The sequence below is a fragment of the Hippocampus zosterae genome, chromosome 6 (assembly GCF_025434085.1).
Source record: "Hippocampus zosterae strain Florida chromosome 6, ASM2543408v3, whole genome shotgun sequence".
NCBI lineage: Eukaryota > Metazoa > Chordata > Actinopteri > Syngnathiformes > Syngnathidae > Hippocampus > Hippocampus zosterae.
The window spans coordinates 18,031,780-18,053,701 of record NC_067456.1 but is presented as its reverse complement, the minus strand read 5'-3'; the positions used below and the strand labels follow the sequence as shown (position 1 = coordinate 18,053,701).

The 21,922-nt window shown below is 43.2% G+C and overlaps 2 protein-coding genes across 2 annotated transcripts in view; one reads left to right on the top strand and one right to left on the bottom strand.

The window, feature by feature from the left end:
• htr7c (5-hydroxytryptamine (serotonin) receptor 7c) overlaps positions 1-6,283 on the bottom strand; it is a 28,052-nt gene extending 21,769 nt beyond the window's left edge. The window contains exon 1 of the mRNA XM_052067023.1: positions 5,444-6,283. Within this exon, the coding sequence (XP_051922983.1) occupies positions 5,444-5,901 (458 nt within the window). The 5' untranslated portion in view covers positions 5,902-6,283. The remainder of the gene's footprint in view (positions 1-5,443) is intronic.
• Positions 6,284-10,103: 3,820 nt separating this feature from the next.
• Positions 10,104-21,922, top strand: part of piwil2 (piwi-like RNA-mediated gene silencing 2) — a 30,181-nt gene continuing 18,362 nt past the window's right edge. Inside the window, 15 exon segments of the mRNA XM_052067060.1 lie at positions 10,104-10,191; positions 10,628-10,970; positions 11,050-11,155; positions 13,809-13,926; position 14,359; positions 16,211-16,331; positions 16,334-16,388; positions 17,089-17,141; positions 17,144-17,171; positions 18,061-18,171; positions 18,439-18,556; positions 20,045-20,169; positions 20,489-20,569; positions 20,651-20,764; positions 21,594-21,782. Of these exon segments, the coding sequence (XP_051923020.1) occupies positions 10,656-10,970; positions 11,050-11,155; positions 13,809-13,926; position 14,359; positions 16,211-16,331; positions 16,334-16,388; positions 17,089-17,141; positions 17,144-17,171; positions 18,061-18,171; positions 18,439-18,556; positions 20,045-20,169; positions 20,489-20,569; positions 20,651-20,764; positions 21,594-21,782 (1,535 nt within the window). The 5' untranslated portion in view covers positions 10,104-10,191; positions 10,628-10,655.

Sequence of the window (21,922 nt, the reverse complement as noted above, 5' to 3'; positions counted from 1 at the left end):
GTGTTTGTGTGGTTACATGATAACCATTACGGAACCCCTAGTTTTCCATTCTCCATGGATCTTCGTGGTATTATCTATTTCTGATTGTGGACAGGAAAGGCCAGAGATACTGAATTCCACCAGAGTGATCTCTTGAAGAACATCATTGTGGGATTAAATATTTATTGGGTCTGTACACTAGGGGTCATGCTTCTGGCTCGATGATGCCAATGGCATTAACTTACAGCCAACATACATTTCTCGAATCCTGACCAATCCACTCATCCAAAGCCGAATCCTGTAGCTTTATCTTTTATAAGTCTATGCAAGTCTTCTTTCATATTGACCGCAGCTAACCTATCACTCATCCCCCAGAATTTCCTCTCAGTCGTGCTTTGATTCATACAGCATGTTAAGTACATACACCCTTACTTGTTTCACCGTGGACACTTTGACAGAAGCGGTTTTATTTCATTCTGGTCTGCTCAAGAAAAGTGGTGCGGAAGCTTGAATTTTCCTGATAACAGACGTCAACTTGCTCAAAGTTTGTTCAGTGATGGTTCTTCTTGTTTCATGTACTATTGAGCTTCATCACATGACCCGATATTCGCAATGAGAGGCCAGGTGTTCAAAACTGTGTAAATCCACTCATGCTAATGCTAAATGCATGCTGCATTTGGGTGTAGAAATGACCAAAATGTCTTCTACTGAGAAAGGTATTTGTCCATCCATGCATCCATCCATCATCTACCGCTTATCCGGGGCCGGGTCGCGGGGGCAACAGCTTTAGCAGGGAAGCCCAGACTTCCCTCTCCCTAGCTACTTCTTCCAGCTCTCCCCGGGGGATCCCGAGTCGTTCCCAGGCAAGCTGGGTGACATAGTCTCTCCAGCGTGTCCTGGGTCTTCCTCGGGATCTCCTCCCGGTGGGACATGACCGGAACACATCACCCGGGAGGCGCTCAGGAGGCATCCGAATCAGATGCCCAAGCCACCTCATCTGGCTCCTCTCGATGTGGAGGAGAAGCGGCTCGACTCTGAGCCCCTCCCGGATGACTGAGCTTCTCACCTTATCTCTAAGGGAGAGCCCGGACACCCTGCGGAGAAAACTCATTTCAGCCGCTTGTATCCAGGATCTCGTTCTTTCGGTCACGACCCATAGCTCGTGACCATAGGTGAGGGTTGGGACGTAGATCGACCGGTAAATTGAGAGCTTCGCCCTTTGGCTCAGCTCCTTCTTCACCACGACAGACCGATACAACGTCCGCATCACAGCAGACTCTGCACCGATCCGCCTGTCGATCTCCCGCTCCCTCCTACCCCCACTCGTGAACAAGACCCCAAGATACTTGAACTCCTCCACTTGGGGTAAGATCTCCTCCCCGACCCGGAGGGGGCACTCCACCCTTTTCCGACTGAGGACCATGGTTTCAGATTTGGAGGTGCTGATTTTCATCCCAACCGCTTCACACTTGGCTGCGAAACGCTTCAGTGAGAGTTGGAGAGCCCCGTTTGAAGGAGCCAACAGCACCACATCATCTGCAAAAAGCAGGGATGCAGTACTGAGGCCCCCAAAACGGACCCCCTCAACGCTTCGGCTGCGCCTAGAAATTCTGTCCATAAAGGTTATGAACAGAATCGGCGACAAAGGGCAGCCTTGGCGGAGTCCTACCCCAACTGGAAACGATTCCGACTTACTGCCGGCAATGCGAACCAAACTCTTACATCGGTGGTATAGTGACCGAACAGCCCGTATCAGGGGGTTCGGTACCCCATACCCACAAAGCACCCCCCACAGAACTCCCCGAGGGACACGGTCAAACGCCTTCTCCAAGTCCACAAAACACATGTATACTGGTTGGGCGAATTCCCACATACCCTCACGGACCCTGCTAAGGGTGTAGAGCTGGTCCACTGTTCCACGGCCGGGACGAAAACCACACTGCTCCTCCTCAATCTGAGGCTCGACTTCCTGATGGACCCTCCTCTCCAGCACCCCTGAATAGACCTTACCAGGGAGGCTGAGGAGTGTGATTCCTCTGTAGTTGGAACACACCCTCCGGTCCCCCTTTTTAAAAAGAGGGACTACCACCCCGGTCTGCCAATCCAGAGGCACCCTCCCCGTTGACCACATGATGTTGCAGAGGCGTGTCAACCAGGACAGCCCCACAACATCCAGAACCTTGAGGAACTCTGGGCGGATCTCATCCACCCCTGGGGCCTTGCCACCGAGGAGCTTTTTAACCACATCGGTGACTTCAACCACAGAGATAGGAGAGCCCACCTCAGAGTCCCCAGGCTCTGCTTCCTCCAAGGAAGGCGTGTTGGTGGAGTTGAGGAGGTCTTCGAAGTACTCTGCCCACCGGTTCACAACGTCCTGAGTCGAAGTCAGCAGCGCCCCATCCCCACTGTACACAATGTTAGTGGTGCACTGCTTCCCCTCCTGAGACGTAGGATGGTGGACCAGAATTTCCTGGAAGCCGTCCGGAATTCGGCTTCCATGGCCTCACCGAACTCTTCCCACGCTCGGGTTTTTGCCTCGGCGACCACCGAAGCCGCGGTCCACTTGGCCAGTCGATACCCGTCAGCTGCCTCTGGGGTCCCACAGGCCATAAAGGCTCGATAGGACTCCTTCTTCAGCTTGACGGCATCCCTTACCGCTGGTGTCCACCAGCGAGTACGGGGGTTGCCGCCACAACAGGCACCAACCACCTTACGGCCACAACTCAGATTGGCCGCCTCAACAATAGAGGCACGGAACATGGTCCACTCAGGCTCAATGTCCCCCGCCTCCCCCAGAACATGGGAAAAGCTCTGTCGGAGGTGGGAGTTGAAACAGGGGATTCCGCCAGACGCTCCCAACAAACCCTCACTATACCTTTAGGTCTGCCAGGACGGACCGGCATCTTCCCCCACCATCGGAGCCTACTCACCACCAGGTGGTGATCAGTTGACAGCTCCGCCCCTCTCTTCACCCGAGTGTCCAGAACATGCGGCCGCAAATCCGATGATACAACTACAAAGTCGATCATCGAACTGCGGCCTAGGGTGTCCTGGTGCCAAGTGCACATATGGACACCCTTATGTTTGAACAAGGTGTTTGTTATGGACAATCCGTGACGAGCACAGAAGTCCAATAACAAAACACCACTAGGGTTCTGATCGGGGGGGGGCCGTTCCTCCCAATCACGCCCCTCCAGGTCTCACTGTCATTGCCCACGTGAGCATTGACGTCCCCCAGCAGAACAAGGGAGTCCCCAGCAGGAGTACTCTCCAGCACACCCTCCAAGGACTCCAAAAAGGGTGGGTATGCTGAGCTGCTGTTTGGTGCATATGCACAAACAACAGTCAGGACCCGTCCACCCACCCGAAGGCGGAGGGAGGCAACCCTCTCGTCTACGGGTGTGAACCCCAATGTACAGGCACTGAGCCGGGGAGCAATGAGTATGCCCACACCTGCTCTGCGCCTCTCACCGTGAGCAACTCCAGAGTGGAAGAGAGTCCAACCCCTCTCGAGAGAACTGGTACCAGAACCCAGGCTGTGTGTGGAGGCAAGTCCGACTATATCCAGTCATAAATTCTCTGCCTCACACACCAGCTCGGGCTCCTTCCCTGCCAGAGAGGTGACATTCCATGTCCCAAGAGCTAGCTTCTGCAGCCGAGGAAGCTACCACCAGGGTCCCCGCCTTTGGCTGCCGTCCAGGTCACATTGCACCCGACCCCTTTGGCCCCTCTCATGGGTGGTGAGCCCATGGGAAGGGGGACCCACGTTGCCTCTTCGGGCTGTGCCACCAGGCGCTTGCCAGCGAGCCCCACCTCCAGGCCTGGCTCCAGAGGGGGGCCCCGGTTACCCGCGTCCTGGCAAGGGAAACCTAGATCCATTTATTGCAATCATTGTTGGGGTCTTTGAGCCGTGCTTTGTCTGGCCCCTCACCTAGAACCTATTTGCCATGGGTGACCCTGCCAGGGGCATAAAGCCCCAGACAACTTAGCTTCTAGGATCATTGGGACACACAAACCCCTCCACCACGGTAAGGTGACGACTCACGGAGGTATTTGTTATGATGTTAATTATTTCCTTGATGTGAGGGTCATTAAATAAATAAGGCTAATTTTTCACTTTAGGACTTCTAATACAGATAGAAGCTTAGGTTTTTTTTCAACGTCTCCCAGCATTGTCACACACTTTTCCCATTTGTGCACAAGATTCCATATTCCCTCAGAGTAAAAAAATCTTTGGAATGATGTTTCAGCCAGCCGCTCACAACACTTTTGACTTCACCGTCACTTTTGAAATTCGTGCGTCTAGTGAACGCTTTTAAGGGACCAAACAGGTGAAAGTCTGGAGGGGCAAGGTCGAGGCTGTTAGGAGGACGAGGGAGCAGTTCCCAGCCCCGCTTGTTGGTGGTCTGCATCATTTGGGCTGCTGTGTGAGGCCTTGCGTCGTCATCATGCAAGATAAGTCCTTCTGACTGATGACCCCTGCATTTGTTCTTTATGTCTGCTTGATCTTGCCTCAGCAGTTCACAGTAGTTGAAAAAAAAGTAAGATTCTATCTGTATTAGAAGTCCTGACACCGAAAAATTCAATTTATTTATTGAATGACACTCGTATAATGAGGGGAGCTCCTGCTCTGACTGAAGAGTAACTGTTCACAAATCTTCAGCATATCGTATTCAGCTCTGTGACTTTCATATACTCTGTGCACACAAGTCCTTTTGTTCACCCTCACATTTTCATTCAACAGTGTTATTAGATTAGATTTTAAATTTGGCTGAGAAAATCTTGGAGCACCACAGATTAAATACCGATATCTCGACCTTTTCATTACAGCCTTCATCAGGGAAGGCAGACTCATTTGTCACAAGCAGACCCAACATAACACTCCTCCAATAATTAGTGCTGAACGCAGCCCACCTATGCTGCGCTTTTAGCCAGTTTAATAATCTAGTTGTTTTGCTGTTGATAAAACCTGCATTGCTGTAATTCAGGTAGGGTGTGGGGTGCGGGGGTAGCCAACTTTATTACACTCTATGTAAATTCAACCATCTAATTTTCAGAGCAATTTCAATCCTCAATATTAATTGGAAATGCCGACGAGCCATACAGTGTGTCCTGAGTACAAATGTAGGACAATGGTGTTTTTAAATCCTGCATCTGATCCTAAATCCTGATGAAACATTTCCCATGATTTGATCAAGCAGATTTATTAAGTATGTCGTAAATTAATCACAATGTGTGTGCGAATTTGTTAATCCAATGACTGTAACAAGTACAACATGATAAGATCGCCAAATGCCCCGTAATTGGGGGGATTTCACTCACAGCTCAGTTGACACGGGCGGATGAACTATTTACAATGTTAATTATAGCTCGTTGAAGTCATCGACCGTCGGTCTCTGTTCAAGTCGCATTTTAAAAGCCGGCGCGCGCAAGTAAGCAATTTACGTTTCATGACACACAGTACCTGTCCACGCTGATCACACAGAGGGTCATGATGGAGGCAGTGCAGCACATTACATCCATGCTGATGAATATGTTGCAAAAGACCTCGCCAAAAAGCCACTTGCCACCGGTGAGGTCAGTCACTATAACAAATGGCATCACCACGATGGCCACTGAAAGGTCAGCCACCGCTAAAGACACCAGGAGGTAGTTTGAAGGCTGCCTTAATTTCTTCACCACGCACACCGCGATCACGACCAGCGTGTTTCCCATCACGGTGACCGCTGTGATGATGGCCAGCATAACTCCGATGATGATCTTCGCCGGACGCCTGAAATTCAACAGCTGCTCCCCGCACGACTCATTCCGCATGGTTGTGGGGCCGATGTTCTGCGGGACGTTGTAAAAAAGCTGCCAGGTGCCATTGATAACTTCAGAAATGTCCTCCTTCTTGAGCTCAATACCTGAAGTGTTGAACATCACGACAACGCTGCTGAATGAAGTAAAGGCACGATTCGCCAGGGCACCCCAACGCGCATATTTGGATGTCTGTGACCTGCTTTCCGTCCGATGTAGTGCTTTTCACTTCGAACCAGATGCAGCTTCACTACATCAGGGTGGGCGCTTTTGGAGCAGAAGACAGTTTGGGGTACTGGTGGCTTCCGGTCAAAAGATGGTCCATCGAATAAAGTGCTTGTTCCACCTCCCCGGTCGTCAGTTAAACTCCACAGCAAAGCAATAGAAAAGAAAATGTGAAGAGATCCTGTCATGCGTTTTTGAAAATCACGTCACTAGCCACACTCGAAGCGCACCTCTCTCTCTCTCTCTCTCTCTCTCTCTCTCTCTCTCTCTCTCTCTCTCTCTCACTGTGGAAATGATTCATATGATGGTGAAAGAGGACGCTCCAAATACCATTTAGCCATGCCATTACAAAAGTGTACTTTTAATAGAATAAAATTGGAATGTTTGTTAATTAACACTGCAAAGAGAGCGAGCCATTTTCAACACCGTAGATTATGCAATCATTTGTCAAAAGAACACACATGTGCGAACAGAGCTACTGGCTAGTAATCTGGTGGGGAGGGGCAGGGTGCGGGGGAGTTACATGTTTTGCCAAATTTTGACAAAGGAATTTTTGGCTTGACATATCCCAACTGACTTGACCCTGGATTGGTCACCAGTCAATCGCAAACCAAACCTTTTATGAGTAAATTAAGAGGAGATAATTATTATTTCGGTATTTATAATTTTGTAACCCTTTTCTTTTGTGCAATTGTTTGCATTTATTGTCATTTAAAACGGGTGCCTTTGTGTATATTTAACGTTTAGTGGATCTCAGCTTTGTGATGCAATATCTGAAGTAGTGTACTCGAAGGGAGTTGATCATTAGCAGACTTGCCTTGAGGGGGGCCTGTGTGAACTCTATTCAAGGAGCCGTGGGGAATTGCTCGCGAGTTCTTTTACAGTATTGTTTTTTGTTTGTTTTTTGGGGTCCAGTGAAATTTGCTCTCTGCATCTAATCCATTTCAGAAGAACTGTGGTCATCACTTTCTTGCTTTCTTACAGCATGCCTTGTTAGTATGCTGATTAAGTTAGTAAATTAGTAAGCAAGGACGAGAGTAAGTTTATTGTTGTGAATTGAAAAGTGGGCAAATTTAGAAAAGCCATATGCAATAAAACCTTTTAGTTCCTTCTCCCTGAACTTATGTTAGTGAGGCCTACAAGTCCAACATAATATTCCACATATTTTCTATATTATCTCTTCCAATGTCGCATGCTATTGTTCAGAATATACTGAGTTACATTACAGATGCAGATTTATAGCTTTTCACATGTGTGTAGCGTAGCATCAACATAACATCCTAATTCAGATTTTGGCTTGGACTGGACTTGTGTGTCAAAAGTACATTTAAATGTTCAGTATTTAGGTAAAAGGTTAACTCATTACAATTGCTTCACTTTTTGTCATGACTTGCATTGTACAAATCTTTTTGAACAAAATATTGGGACACCAAAACAAACTGGAAATGGAAAAAAATGTTGAATGGGTACCCAATTTGCTTCCAATCATTTGCAAAAAACGTCTTACAAAATGTGTGTGTGATAGGGGTTGTTTTAGCACTCATCCTTAAAAAAAAGAATACTTAGGTCAGAGGTCACTGGTATTTGACACTCTGAACTTTTAAACTTTTGATTTTCTTTTGCTTTGCCTTACTCTGCTGATGGCAACTATGTCATTGCAAATGCTCACCTATTCTCCGTCTATTGCCTTACTTGGGCGAAATAAATAAATACAAAAACAAATAAATAAATAAAAGGCTCGATGACTGGTTCACAGCACGTCCAAAGTTAGATTTTCGGGCTACAGCCTTCCTGTGTAGATTTTGCATGTATGTACAGTACTTATACATACATCCATGCTTGCATGCATGTACCGATATCTATGTATGTATGCATGCATGTATGCTTTTAAAAAAGCATGACACTAGTGGAGATAAGTGATACATAAAATGATGGACCGCCTCGTTATTATCATGCAGGCGGAAACGGTTGTCGTGTGACCCACAATACTGCCTGTCATCCAATTCCTTAACTGAAGATGCAGGCCAAGACAGACTCAGCTGCTGAGTCTCCTAATTATCTACTGTGCAGTCTGACAGGCAGGTCTGTAATGACTGTCACATCAGATTATTGCCACTTTCGCCCAGGCCTCCTGCTGTCAAGAAAATTTGGCCCATTTACACAAAGCCTATTACGAATCTGTATATGTCAAGGAAGATGGGTCAGACTTCCAGGGATTCAAGACTGTGAGGCAAATTCTGCAGGTCAGCGTCTTTTACAATGCATCGTGAAGTCGACATGCTAAACACTGGATTACCGGGCCGCCGTTTATAAAACATTTTTAGTGAATTAGTAACTTTCACTTTGTGGTCTTTTGTTCGTGTTGTAGTTGCCATGTCTTTTTGAGTATAGTCTTGTTCTTAGGACCTTCATGTGGAAAAAATATATTGTGTATATGCTTTTTATTGCGTTTGTGAAAGTGCTGTGATTATATGATATCTGAATCATCATGTAAATGCACGAAACGTCCCATGTGTGCTTGATTTGTTTTTGTCGTTGCAGCTACTTCTGCCTAACAGTAGATGGCAACACATCCTCGGTCAATGGAGGTGGCATGATGCAGTGTAGACATTGTCGAAGTGTCCTTGAGCAAGATACTGAACTCCCAGTTGATTCTGATGCTGCGTCATCAGTAGGTAAATGAGCAAACAGTGTAAATCCCTTTGACTAAAACAATTGTGGATAAACGCTATGTAAGTGACGTCCCATTTCCCAACATTTGTATAACAATTTATTTAAAATGTGATATAGTACGTCAGCAGATACTCTATTGAAGTATAAACATCACGAGAGCATCAGAAACAAGAATACTTGCTGTACCGCTCATGATGAAAAATAAGAACACTTTTCAAAAAGGACCAGAATGGTACAGTACTTTATTTCAACTAATTCGTTTGCAAAGACACACAAACTTACACTTCCATTGAAAGGCAACAAATGTCCGTTCTCCTAGGCAATAAATGCCTTTGTGGCAAACTCGAACCTGACATCACTGTATCATTTCAAAACATTTTGGTTAGCCTGTTAATGTGATTAATCCCATGTCTTCAGGAACAATTAATATAGCAAGCATAAGCACGTGCATTATATAAATAACAATAATATACCTATATTTCAAGGACTATTTAAAACATGATTTACAAGAGTTATTTCTAATGATTACATATTAAAATGCCTCCCAATTATTTTGAAATGATCTTGAAGGACCGTGCTACGGTGTGCCACTTCCCAATATTGAGGGTGAGATTTTAGTCATCTGGGTCTTGTCGCTGATGGTGTAATGGTACACTCGCTTGACTTGAGTGGAGGTACCTTGGATCGGTTCCAACTCAGTGGGAGGGTGGATGTGGGTGTGAATGGTTGTTCGTCTCTTTATGTGCCCTGCGACTGACTGGCGACCAGTTCAGGGTGTAGTTCACCTTCCGCCTGAAGTCAGATGGGATAGGCTCCAGAAAACCGTTGAAAATTGATTTACATGCATTTTATATATCCGAATAAACGCGAATTTGGTATGGATTAGGGCTATGAAAAGCATTACTGTACTGTACTAATACGTTAGGGGGCGGCAAATCCTTTATAAAATGATATTACTGGTATTAATGACATGAACTGATATTAATTGGAGGGCGGCCCGGTACTCCAGTGGTTAGCACGTCGGCTTCACAGTGCAGAGGTACCGGGTTCGATTCCAGCTCCGGCCTCCCTGTGTGGAGTTTGCATGTTCTTCCCGGGCCTGCGTGGGTTTTCTCCGGGTGTTCCGGTTTCCTCGCACATTCCGAAAACATGCGTGGCATGTTTTTGAACATGAACATGAACACTCTAAATTGTCCCTAGGTGTGAGTGTGAGTGCGAATGGTTGTTCGTTTCTGTGTGCCCTGCGATTGGCTGGCCTACTGCCCGAAGACGGCTGGGATAGGCTCCAGCACCCCCCGCGACCCTAGTGAGGATCAAGCGGCTTGGAAGATGAATGATGAATGAATGATATTAATTGGCAGTGAATTGATTGGCAGGTATTGTTAACCAATGGCATAAAGCTCTACGTATTGGATTGTCCAATAGCCCAGTAGGGCAGGTACATTCTAAACCATTTTCGAGGACAACGATCGAGAAGTTTGCTTCTGAAACCTGAAAGTCTGTCAGCGAAAAAATGTGAGTTTAAATATTTATATTACGTTTTTGAGACCTGTTTTACTTAACCAACACACTGAAATTGGGTTGTTAATGAAGTCATTGAAAGTCATGTTTGCTAATTGCTGCTTAGTCCGCATCAGAGGCCTGGAGTAAGCGAAGTGCTCATTTTGCTAAAGTTGCTGCGTGCCGGCTGTGGTCAGTACATGTATTTGGCAATGTCTGAGAAATCTGTTAAAGCGTCTACAGTTTTTCTGGATTTAATGAGACTGAATCATGTTGAAGGATTAAGATAATTTACATTCTGTTTTATGGGCTTTTTGGGGGGTGTTGGGGGGTCTGGCGGGGATTAAATATGACGACAGGAACGTGTGTTACAGCATTTCAAGAAAGATTTAAATGTAAGAATTTAAAACTGAAAGATTAAATTACTTGATTTCTCCCCTTTGTATTGCAGTTCCCACGAAATATTTCGAGTGGATAAAATGGATCCAAACAAACCAACGAACTTCAGTAATATGGGGGGTATTCCTTGGCGGGGACGCAGTCGAGGGCTCGATGTAGGACGAGCCAGAGGTTTTTTCGCTCCTGCTAATGTCCTCCAAGGACAAGGATCCTGTATACCAGCATGTGATCCTTTCGCTGGACGAGGACTTCGGTCTGATGATGGAGGACTTGTTCCAGCAAGAGGCTGCCAATTTCCCTCAACAGAACCCAAGATAGGCATCGCAAGAGGTACAGTACTGGCAAGCACCGAGATTCGGAAAGAATTTTTGGAAGGAGCCCTCACCAGGAAAGAGGTAATTTAAGCCTGAAAAGTGTTTTGTCTCAATATCATAAACAAAAAAAACGTATTATAAACTCTTATTTTGTGTTTAGGTTGAGTCCCCTACACAGGGTCAAGGTGCTTCACTGGTCTCCATGTTCAGAGGATTAGGCTTGGAACCCTCAGCGGTCTCAAGGGGAAGAGGAACTTTGCCAGTTGGTGTGTAAATAACTGCTCCTCCAGGATTCTTAATCTTATTATTATTTTTTTTGGTGAAAGTTCCAGTGGTGGAAGGGAAAAAGTTGGATCTTATTTTTTAAAAAAATGCAATTTTTGCAATAAAAATTTTACTCCCTCCACATAGAAAATTTTGCTTAGTTAAAATTGGGTAAGGAATTGCAATATAAGGGGTGTTCACACTGCAACATTTGCTCCAGTGCTGCCCCAGTAGAGCGTTCACACGTGCAAAGTTACACCGGTGTAGCCCCTGAAAACATTCATTCATTCATTCATCTTCCGAGCCGCTTGATCCTCACTAGGGTCGCGGGGGGTGCTGGAGCCTATCCCAGCTGTCTTCGGGCAGCAGGCGGGGGACACCCTGAATTGGTTGCCAGCCAATCACAGGGCACACAGAGACGAACAACCATCCACGCTCACACTCACACCTAGGGACAATTTAGAGTGGTCAATCAGCCTGCCATGCATGTTTTTGGAATGTGGGAGGAAACCGGAGCACCCGGAGAAAACCCACGCAGGCCCGGGGAGAACATGCAAACTCCACACAGGGAGGCCGGAGCTGGAATCGAACCCGGTACCTCTGCACTGTGAAGTCGACATGCTAACCACTGGACTACCGGGCCGCCCCCCTGAAAACAGCTTTCTTAAATTTAAGAAAGCACCGGCAGCACCGATGTAAAATGGTACGTGTGAACGCTACAGGGTTAAAACTTTGCTCCGGAGCAAATGCTCGTTTGCGGCGGGGGGAGGCGCCTCGCTACTCATGGGAAGAGTTGATTACGTATGGCTAGAATGTGTTGCTTTCGTGCTCTGTTGTACTTCCGTCATCTTGTCTCATCACAACACAAGACATGATGGCTGGCAATAACAGTAGCAAGTGGCATGTTGCCTCTTGGGTTATACCATCTTCCTGAATTGAAGATTAATACGTAACTCATCAACATGATGAGGAAATATTGATGGAGGAATTATTTGGTAAATCAAATGTGAATCAAAACAAAATGTTTTGTAATTGAGGTTACTTCAAAGTAGGCACCTTTTGCACATCGTGGTATTCTCTCAGTTAAATGTGTGATTTGGATGATGTTTTTTGGCCTGGAATGATTTACAGTTCATATCTGTGCATTATCAAGATTTAATTGCATGAATTTGTTGACCTCTTACTGTGTTTGAGACCATTATAATTTGAAGGTGTTTCGAAATCTTTGACTTGTACTTTATCCATCGATCCATTTTCTGATCCGCTTTATCCTCACAAGGGTCGCGGGGGGTGCTGGAGCCTATCCCAGCTGTCTTCGGACAGTAGGCGGGGCAAACCCTAAAATGGTTGCCAGCCAATCTGGTACCTTATTTATAAGTGATATTTGACAGAGAAATCACTATTGGTAATTACACACCTTTAAATGTTCATTTTTTTATTAGTGAAGTGTTTGAACAATTTTTTTTTGTTGACATTTGACCTCTTGTACTTTCAAACAAAGCCATGTGATGGTACAATGTATTTGTTTTAATCCTGCTACTACTACCGAAAATAAAGCAGTTCGGTTATTATATAGTACAAAACTAAAACTTAAAACAACAACCAAATAGCCATTAATGCATCCAATGGACCCCTGCATCGTCACCCATTTGCGGGTTCCCCCACAGCCCCAATATTTAGTAAAAAATAAATAATTCCGGTGGAAGCAAACCTGATTTTTCATGGACAAGACTTATTGGAGGTTCATCCCATTTTTTTCAATAATTAGGGGGGATACATTTTTATATTCATTTCTTTTCAATACATTTTAGGACTGGACGATTAATAAGCACCCTGCGATTGGCTTTCAACCAGTTCAGGGTGTCCCTCGCCTACTGCCCGAAGACAGCAGGGATAGGCTCCAGCGACCCTGTTGAGGATTAAGTGGATCAGAAAATGGATGGATGGATGGCAATTAATCGAAATTTAAATCGTGATTTTGGTGATGGCTCCTCCTGATCTTTAAAACGTTATCATTGAAAAAAAAAGATTAATATGCATGATGGCGTGGTTCGTTTCCAAGTGTGCGACATTGTGAAAGTACCACGAACGCAACAATTTGCTTGCATGTCAAGTGTGTAGTGGCTGTGATTCTGCCATCCCTAAACTGTTTAATTACAATCCAGTTTTCATACAATTTTCTTCTGTTCTCATTTTCTTCTGTTTCCCGTAAACCTGTTTACAGTGAAAAAACCCCTGTTGTGAAAAATGTCTTGCTGCAAACATGATTTCGTTGTAGAGGAGTTTCACTGTCAGAACAATTCCATGTAAACCCAGTTTATGCTGATAATTTTGAGTAGTTGTTTTAACAGTTAAACAAATGCTTAGTTTTAAAGTCAATCATTTTATTGATCCAGATCTAAATCCAAAACAATTGCAATTCTTTTTTCCCATAAATGTCCCGTCCTAATGCATTCTTAATGGACGTTAATTCAAAGTGGTGTTTTGCCATTTGTGGGCCAGCCCAATCACAATCCCCCACAAACAGAAAGGGGGCGGGGGGTCCACTGTACCTGACAAAAGGACTAGAACATTGCAAATTTCTTGGGAGTTTTATAGTTTGCACATTTGTATTCACATTTTAAGCTGCAAAATTGAATTCAATTATTTTTGCAGGAAGACAAATAGTTGGGGAGATGGAAGAGTTAAAGCAACCAAGTCTGGATGTAGGTGTGGTAGCCCCTAGCCTACAGACAAGTGGCCACACACAAGCAGTGATTGGCAGAGGGACAAGGTAAGAATGACAAGATGACATGTTCTCCATCACTTGCATATGACAGGGTAATCTACATTCCAGCTCCCTTCACATTTGTCACATTTGTTATGGTGTACCAGTATTTCCTGCAGTACTGTAATATGGATGCGGCAGTGGCTATATGGCAGCAGGCTGTGATGGTGCGGGGGATTGTTGAGCAGGAAAACAAAGTTTAATTTTTATGATAATAGATTGGTTATGGAAGCTATTACTTGATTGAAAATGAGTGCATTTAAACAACACTTAAGCGGGGATGACCTTTTTTCCTCTTTTTGGCAGAATTCTGCTTTTTTCAGCAAATTTGAAGTTACATGTTTGTGCTCACCAGCAATGCATCAGCAAAATTGCACAAAGGCCAAGGTCAAATTTTCACTTGAAAGAATAGTAAACAAAAGTTAAAGTTTCAAGTAGTGTGTAGATTGAATACACTTCATCTTTAACATGTTTAGTATAAAGTGCCAATATTGTAAGCAAATAGGGAATGGTATTTCAAAAATTGTACAATTTTGTTGATGAAATTAATGGTTTTAAAGCTTTAAAATCTATAAAACTCATTTGCTTCCGTGGGCTTTGGCCCTGGGTCACCCATCTGGGGCATTGCCCCTGGACCCTGTGGCCCCCAGACCCCCGGCTGATTTTCAGATTTTTCGTAGCACCATCTAGTTGAGGCATTGGAGATTGTGCCTTATAATGCGATGCCTCCAATGTATGAAAAAAATTTCAAAATAGCAATTCATTGACGGTTCGCCTCATAATCCAGTGTGCCTTTTAGTGCGGAAAATAGGGTAAATTAAAAAGCAAGTCACCTTTAACCTGCGATGGCACGTGACCTGCATCACCGGAAGTTGTTAGTGGTCCGCAATCTTCAATTGCAGCCTGCGATCAAAGCTGTTGTGAGAAATCTTTTAGTACTATTATTCTTAATCTCATTTAAAGTTTGTATCATATGCAAAGAATAGGAATTCGGAGTACCAGGCGAAGCATTTTAAAAATTAAAAAAAAAAACTCTTGTATCACTTTATTTTTCTGTTTCGTTCAAGTTTGGGGCCGTGATGGTTCAGCATGGTCTGTGTGTGAGTAAGACATATGCACTCGCGTGCATGGCTGTGGATGGCTCTCGTTGACCCAAAGGTTTTCTTTTGTATTTGCTGTACCGCTGCGACCATCCATCGCTCCCTCCATCAGATGATTATTTTATTGGCTAGCTTTAGCTGTCGATCAACGCCAAACGTGAAAGTAGTTGCCTGGTTGGTTGGCCTTAGCTTACATGTAGCACAAGCGTGGGAAGTTCACCTGACTGTTGTCATAATTTCGTTATCAGTATCTAGAACAGGGGTGCCCAAACTTTTTGGATCGAAGATCTACTTTTTGATCAACTAACCTCAAGGGATATACCCTTACCGGCGCGCACACGCACACACACACACAAATTTAAGATTTACCTGCTTTATTTTATTTTTAAAATATTTTTTTTGTGAAAATGAGACTGATTAGTTGCAGTGTATATTAACACAAAAAATATATTACTAACATGTACAAAGACACACAAATGTTTGTTTGTTTTTTTTCTTCTCGACACTCCTCAGATCTACTTGGGACCTGTCTTAGATCTACCGTTAGATCAGGATCTACCAAATGGCCACCCCTGATCTAGAATGTTCATATCGCAATCACGATACAATAACAATATATCACCTAGGCCTAGTGACACTAGGTCTTGCTGGACCCATATTCATTAAGTTGCAGAGTAATAAACTATGAACAGCAATTGTTACAATATTACTGGTTGGACATAACAGACCAAAAGCAAAATTCAGTAGTACATTTTTTTTCAAATTTTCCTGTTTGATTTTCTCTGAAGTGTTGAAGTACAGTTGTTGTGTAATGGGAATTACAGTGTACCAATTTCTTATTCACTAAATATTTTTCCCAATGTTGTCATTTTTTGTTGGGTTATCCCTATGACAGGGATGGCAATTTTTTTTATTTCTTAAAATGATCATTTTTGTGAATCTTCTAAATCCGTTGAGAAAATTTTAGGGGGGGTCAGGTACCTTATCGTCGAGTTTTCACTAGCTCTCCCGATCAGTCTTTCCATCTTCCGATTGTAAACAGACCTGCGATTGGACGTGTATGTCTTACTTGTTGTGATTGGTCGCCCCGTCCAGGCCACGCCCCTTTCCGCTTTTTTTTCCATCACTAGCCATTGCCATCCCTGCTATGAGTTTTACTCATGGCTGGCGTGCCCTGTGAACTATTGCAGCTTTCTTCGCAACAAACTTTGCCGAGCATGATGGTGGGAGTTGGGAGAGCAGCAATGCCTGTGCTTGGGCTCGGACGAGGAAGCCCTTTACCTCGTTCCTCCTCTCCTCTCAAAGGTGTTCAGCTGGTTCTCTTACCTCAGAGGCGACAGCTTGCGATTCCACGCCAATCTCTGACACAGGGTAATAAGCCTGAAAGTTTAAAAATAACACAAGGGAGGAGAGCATCCAGAACATTAAACACATTCGATCATAGATGAGACTAGGACATAGATATCAATAAGATTTTATTGAAAGTTAGTAATGTGAAAAAAAACAAAATATGGATTGACATTGCTGAGAGAGAGAGAGAGAGAGAGAGAGAGAGAGAGAAGAGAGAGGAGAGAGAGAGAGAGAGAGAGAGAGAGAGAGAGAGAGAGAGAGAGAGGAGGAGAGAGAGAGAGAGAGAGAGAGGAGAGAGAGGAGAGAGAGAGAGAGAGAGGAGAGAGAGAGAGAGAGAGAGAGAGAGAGAGAGAGAGAGAGAGAGAGAGAGAGAGAGAGAGAGAGAGAGAGAGAGAGGAGAGAGAGAGAGAGAGAGAGAGAGAGAGAGAGAGAGAGAGAGAGGAGAGAGAGAGAGAGAGAGAGAGAGAGAGAGAGAGAGAGAGAGAGAGAGAGAGAGAGAGAGAGAGAGAGAGAGAGAGAGGAGAGAGAGAGAGAGAGAGAGAGAGAGAGAGGTGCGCTTCGAGTGTGGCTAGTGACGTGATTTCAAAAACGCATGACAGGATCTCTTCACATTTTCTTTTCTATTGCTTTGCTGTGGAGTTTAACTGACGACCGGGGAGGTGGAACAATGACATTTCAGTGATTGATTGAGCAACAATTTAGTATGCCATTTCTCTTTAGAAATTGTCTCCATCGTTCAAGAGGTGCAAGACCCCTCAGTTATTGTACCAGGAAGAAAGATTTGAAAGTGGAGGCAATTCGGTAAGATTAATGTTTTGTCTCAAACCCTTGTTATGAGTTAAGGGTTTTAATCGCTGTCCCTCTGTTAATTAAACTGTCATCCATTTTGTGTTAGCCAATACTATCTGTCATGGAGCCACTAGGGCATCTTTTTTAAATTTGGCTTTCTGTATTCTAACAAGCAATACCTCATGTTCAGTTTTATCATCTAAATATCGTGTGTACAGTATATCACAATGCTTCGACTTCGGGGTACATTCTTTCAATTTGAAAAGGTGTGCAGCCTTTCACTGGCAATGATTCGTGTAACTTCCACCACGCATGTTAATTTCACTTAAAAGTCGGGATGCTCCAATCGATCGGTGGCCGATCATTATCGGTTGATGTTTGTGAAAAAGTGGTGTGATCGGTGAATTCGATCAAAGCTTCTAAAGGCCGATCAATCACACTATGTACTTAATTATTTTGGTAAGAGAGTGAGATATTTTTTTCCAGTATTTTTCTATTGGAACAATTACTTGCATCTGTCTTAAGAAACTAAATATAGACATCATACTGTCTTCACATGCCATTTATTTCTATCAGCAATGCACAACGCATCGATCGCCAATGTTGTCGAGGAATTGACATGGATGTCACTATTTCACAGACAACTTAAAATTATGGTTTGTTAAAAAAACATGGATAACGTTCGCATTTAAATATGACACATTCAACTACTGGTAACAGAAAAACACATATGACAAGGATAAACATTTTGTTTTGTATTTATGTTATGTGCCTATCGCCATATGTATTGATATTTTTCCAATATCGTGCAGGCCTCGAAAATACTGTGCTGGGCAAACAAATCAACATCTGGTTCTGTTGAATCTGTATTATATTTTTGTCTGTCCATTTTCTTGGTCAGCGTGCCACTCAACAAGGCTGGATCAAAAGGAACACCTGTAACTATTGGCTCCAATCATATTCCAATTCACTGCAAGAACAAAGCAGTTTATCAGTACCATGTGACATTTACGTAAGTAACACTGATCCCTGACTTTTTTTTCTTCAGCAGACAATTCACTGAAACAGTTTTCGTGTGTGCAAATGTATATACTTGTTCTACGAGTGTTATGCTAATCTGCCATGGCATGGGTGTTTATCGTCCTACGATGATGTCCAATTGACAACCATTCAAATCCACTTTAGGATGACTGACTTTATATTCTCTATTCTCCACTTTCTTATTCGTATGTACGCTGTGATAATATTTCTGAGAATTTGTATGTCCGCTGTTTTCCAGGCCAAATGTTGAATCCATGTCAATGCGTTATGGGATGATCAAAGATCACCGTTTGACCACAGGAGAAGTTATAGCTTTTGATGGGTCTGTACTGTACCTTCCCCTCCAACTGAAGGATGTAGGTATCAAAGAGGCATTTATGGTTTGCCTATATACTATATAGGCAAACCTATATAGTTTGCCTATATAGGTTTGCCTATATACTATATAGGCAAACCTATACACTATATAGTATGTACTGGTACACCATTGGTGTCAAACTCAGGTCCCGGAGGGCCGCTGTCCTGCACGTTTTCCAAGTCTCCCTGTTGCAACACACCTGATACAAATGAACAGGTTCAATGTCAGGCTTGCGCAGAGCATGCTGATGATCTGATCATTTGAATCGGGTGTGTTGCAATAGGGAGACTTGGAAAACATGCAGGACAACGGCCCTCCAGGACCTGAGTTTGACACCTATGTGGTACACCATAGTCACTTTCATGACTAAGGAAATCAAACGCCTGACTGTATTGTGTTTGATAAGATCATCCTATAATATTTGTCCTTTAGTCCAAGGTGTTTTAAGAGTAGATTTGTCCTGATAACCAAATCTGAAATATCCTTTAGATTGGGAAGCTTCTACACACAACACTCGAGTTTGACAAACTTGATTTTTGAACACGATACCAATTTCAAAGAAAAGAACATTTTAATTCTGATTTTCAACAATCTGTTATCATTGAGATTCACTCGTGTCTCTCTTTCCCATTAATTGATTCTCCAGTGGATGTGATGCCTTTTTTTAAATTATCGAGCAACCACTGGCACACTCGCATGGTTATATTTTTCGTATCTATTTCCCACAATAATCACATGATGTTACGCTTGCAGTCAATAACTTGAGCCATGTAACAAGCTATGCTCAACTAGTTTGTGAGACAAGCTTGAACAAGCATGAGAAAAATTTAACTGTGCAAGTTTTGGATCTTGCGTTCCAACCCATTTAAATTGTGTTCGAACTAATTGATGCGGCTTTTTAACGTGAACTGCACTAGTTTTTAAGACAGCTACGCAAACACACAAGCATCACAAATTGTGGGGGAAACAATGCACGTCACCCTATAAAGTGTATGATTACTGAATATGCAAATGTTAAAGGAGTTTCTGGTTTTAAAACCACTCACAAGATTTAAATATACACTCTCTTCACTGGTCCAAAAAAATCTTAAAAAGAGAGAGAGAGCAAATGAAAAAGCAAACTTATGTTTGTGGCCCTATGACTGGGGCGAAACTTATAGCTAAATGCCAGTTAACTAATTGAACTTCATAGCGTTCAGCCAATTGATAGATTTTTTTGGGTAATATTTTTAAGAGCTCATGTTGGAGGCTGTGTAATTTGTAGATCATACTTGTTTTTGTTTTTTGCCTTAGCTTTGGAAGTTGATTGACACATTTTTAGAAAATGTACTTTCACTGTATATTTCACCTTTTCACCATTTCTGCCCCCTCCCTCAAATAGTTGGGGGCCCATCTAGGAGCTCGGCCAACAATTTGGGAATCGTTCGTATTTATCGAACTATAAATTTGTGGCAATATTTTAAAGTAACATTAGGTTAATGCACAGGAGGTGGTTCTCAAGAGTTTGAGAAGAACCAACAATGAAGAAATCAAAATCCAAATACAAATGACAAAGATGTTGCCACCCAGCTGTGATCTGTGCATCCCACTCTACAATGTTGTTCTCAGGAGGTATGTATTTCAATTTAAATGTGTGGTTTTGACGTGTCGCTGATGGTGCAATGGAACACTCGCCTTTCTTGTATGCAGGCAGCGTGGGATGGGTTCAGTGGACGCTGTGGATGTGGGCATGAATGGTCATTTGTCTTTATATGTGCCTTGCGACTGACTGCCGACCAGTTGAGGGTGTAGTCTGCTTTTCGGCCGAAGTCAGCTGGGATAGGCTCCAGAAATTCCCTGTGACCCTCTTCAGGATAAGCGGTGTTGAAAATGGATGAATGTTTCTGCAAACACGGTCATGTGTGCTTCTTTTTCTTTTCTCTGTTTCAAGGGTCATGAAAATGATTGGATTGAAACTGGTAGGGAGAAATCATTATGATCCAGAAAATGCAACAGTTCTTGGAAAACATCGGCAAGTACATGTTGTTCTGTTGCCATGGGGCACTTGTGTTCAAAGCCGTTTAACTAATTACCTCGTGTGAATTTTTTGTAGACTGCAGGTGTGGCCAGGCTATTCAACATGTATCAAACATACAGATGGAGGTCTGTACCTGTGTGTTGATGTGTTGCACAAGGTCTTGCGGAATGACTCCGTGCTGGATGTGATGTGAGTTTTTGAAACATCACTGACACAAAAATAAGTAAAAAATGCAAAATCTAAATAATTATATAGACTTATACTTTGTAATATGAATGGTAAATCTAAATGTTTATTTGATATTCACTAAATGAAAAGGTAACTGTAGGAGGAGTAATTTTTTTTAACGCAACAAGGTGCAGACATTTAGTTGTGTAGAAATTATTTATAGAGAGAAAGAGAGAGAGCTTTTTTTAGCTATGGTGATTTACATTTAATATCACTAATTCACATGACTTGTGAACATTCATCACCCCGACCATGTCACAGCCAAAACCTTGATTAATATCTGGCATTTACTGCTTGAAACCATTGGATTGGATAAACGTTATTGTCAAATGTACTGTATGTCTAACATACAGCACAGATGAAATTTCTTCCATCTTCCATCATCATTAAACCATCTGTCTAATTTAGTTGTATTCACTCTTATTTCATATAAAATGTACCCAAAGTACTATTTATGAACAATAATTTACCATTTTATTTCCGGAAATCTTCATGTTCCTCTTAGGTTTATTAACGAATAGCTTTTTAAAAGGGTATATAAAACACAGAAAAACAACGAATGAAAACAAAAAGAGGAGCATCACATTACAGTGAACAGTTGTTGTTTTGAGGATCTGTAGTATTTATCGAACTGTGTTTGTAAATTCCATGGCAAATAACAGCATACCAACCTGTTGGATGATTGAGAGATTTTTGAAAAAGAGCAAAGCTGCCTTTTTCAAAATACATAAAGCATGACGAGACATGCAAATTAAAATTAACATTTGATTTGTTTCCTTCCTTCTGCCAGGAACATTCTCTACCGACAAAGCAAAGAGAAATTTAGAGATGAATGCACCAAAGAACTTGTTGGTAGCATCATCATCACCCGCTACAATAACCGGACTTACCGCGTTGATGCCATTGAGTGGGACAAATCACCTAAAGACACCTTCACTTTGATGGATGGCACAAAAACCACTTTTGTCGATTACTACAGGTGCGACAACTGTCCTTGAGATGATCATGATTGAGTAGGGCGGGTAGACATTGAAACACATGGATTAAAGTACAGGGTGACCCAAAAAGATGCGTACCCATGTTTTATTCGATAAAAAATCCATTTTTTAACAAATGTCT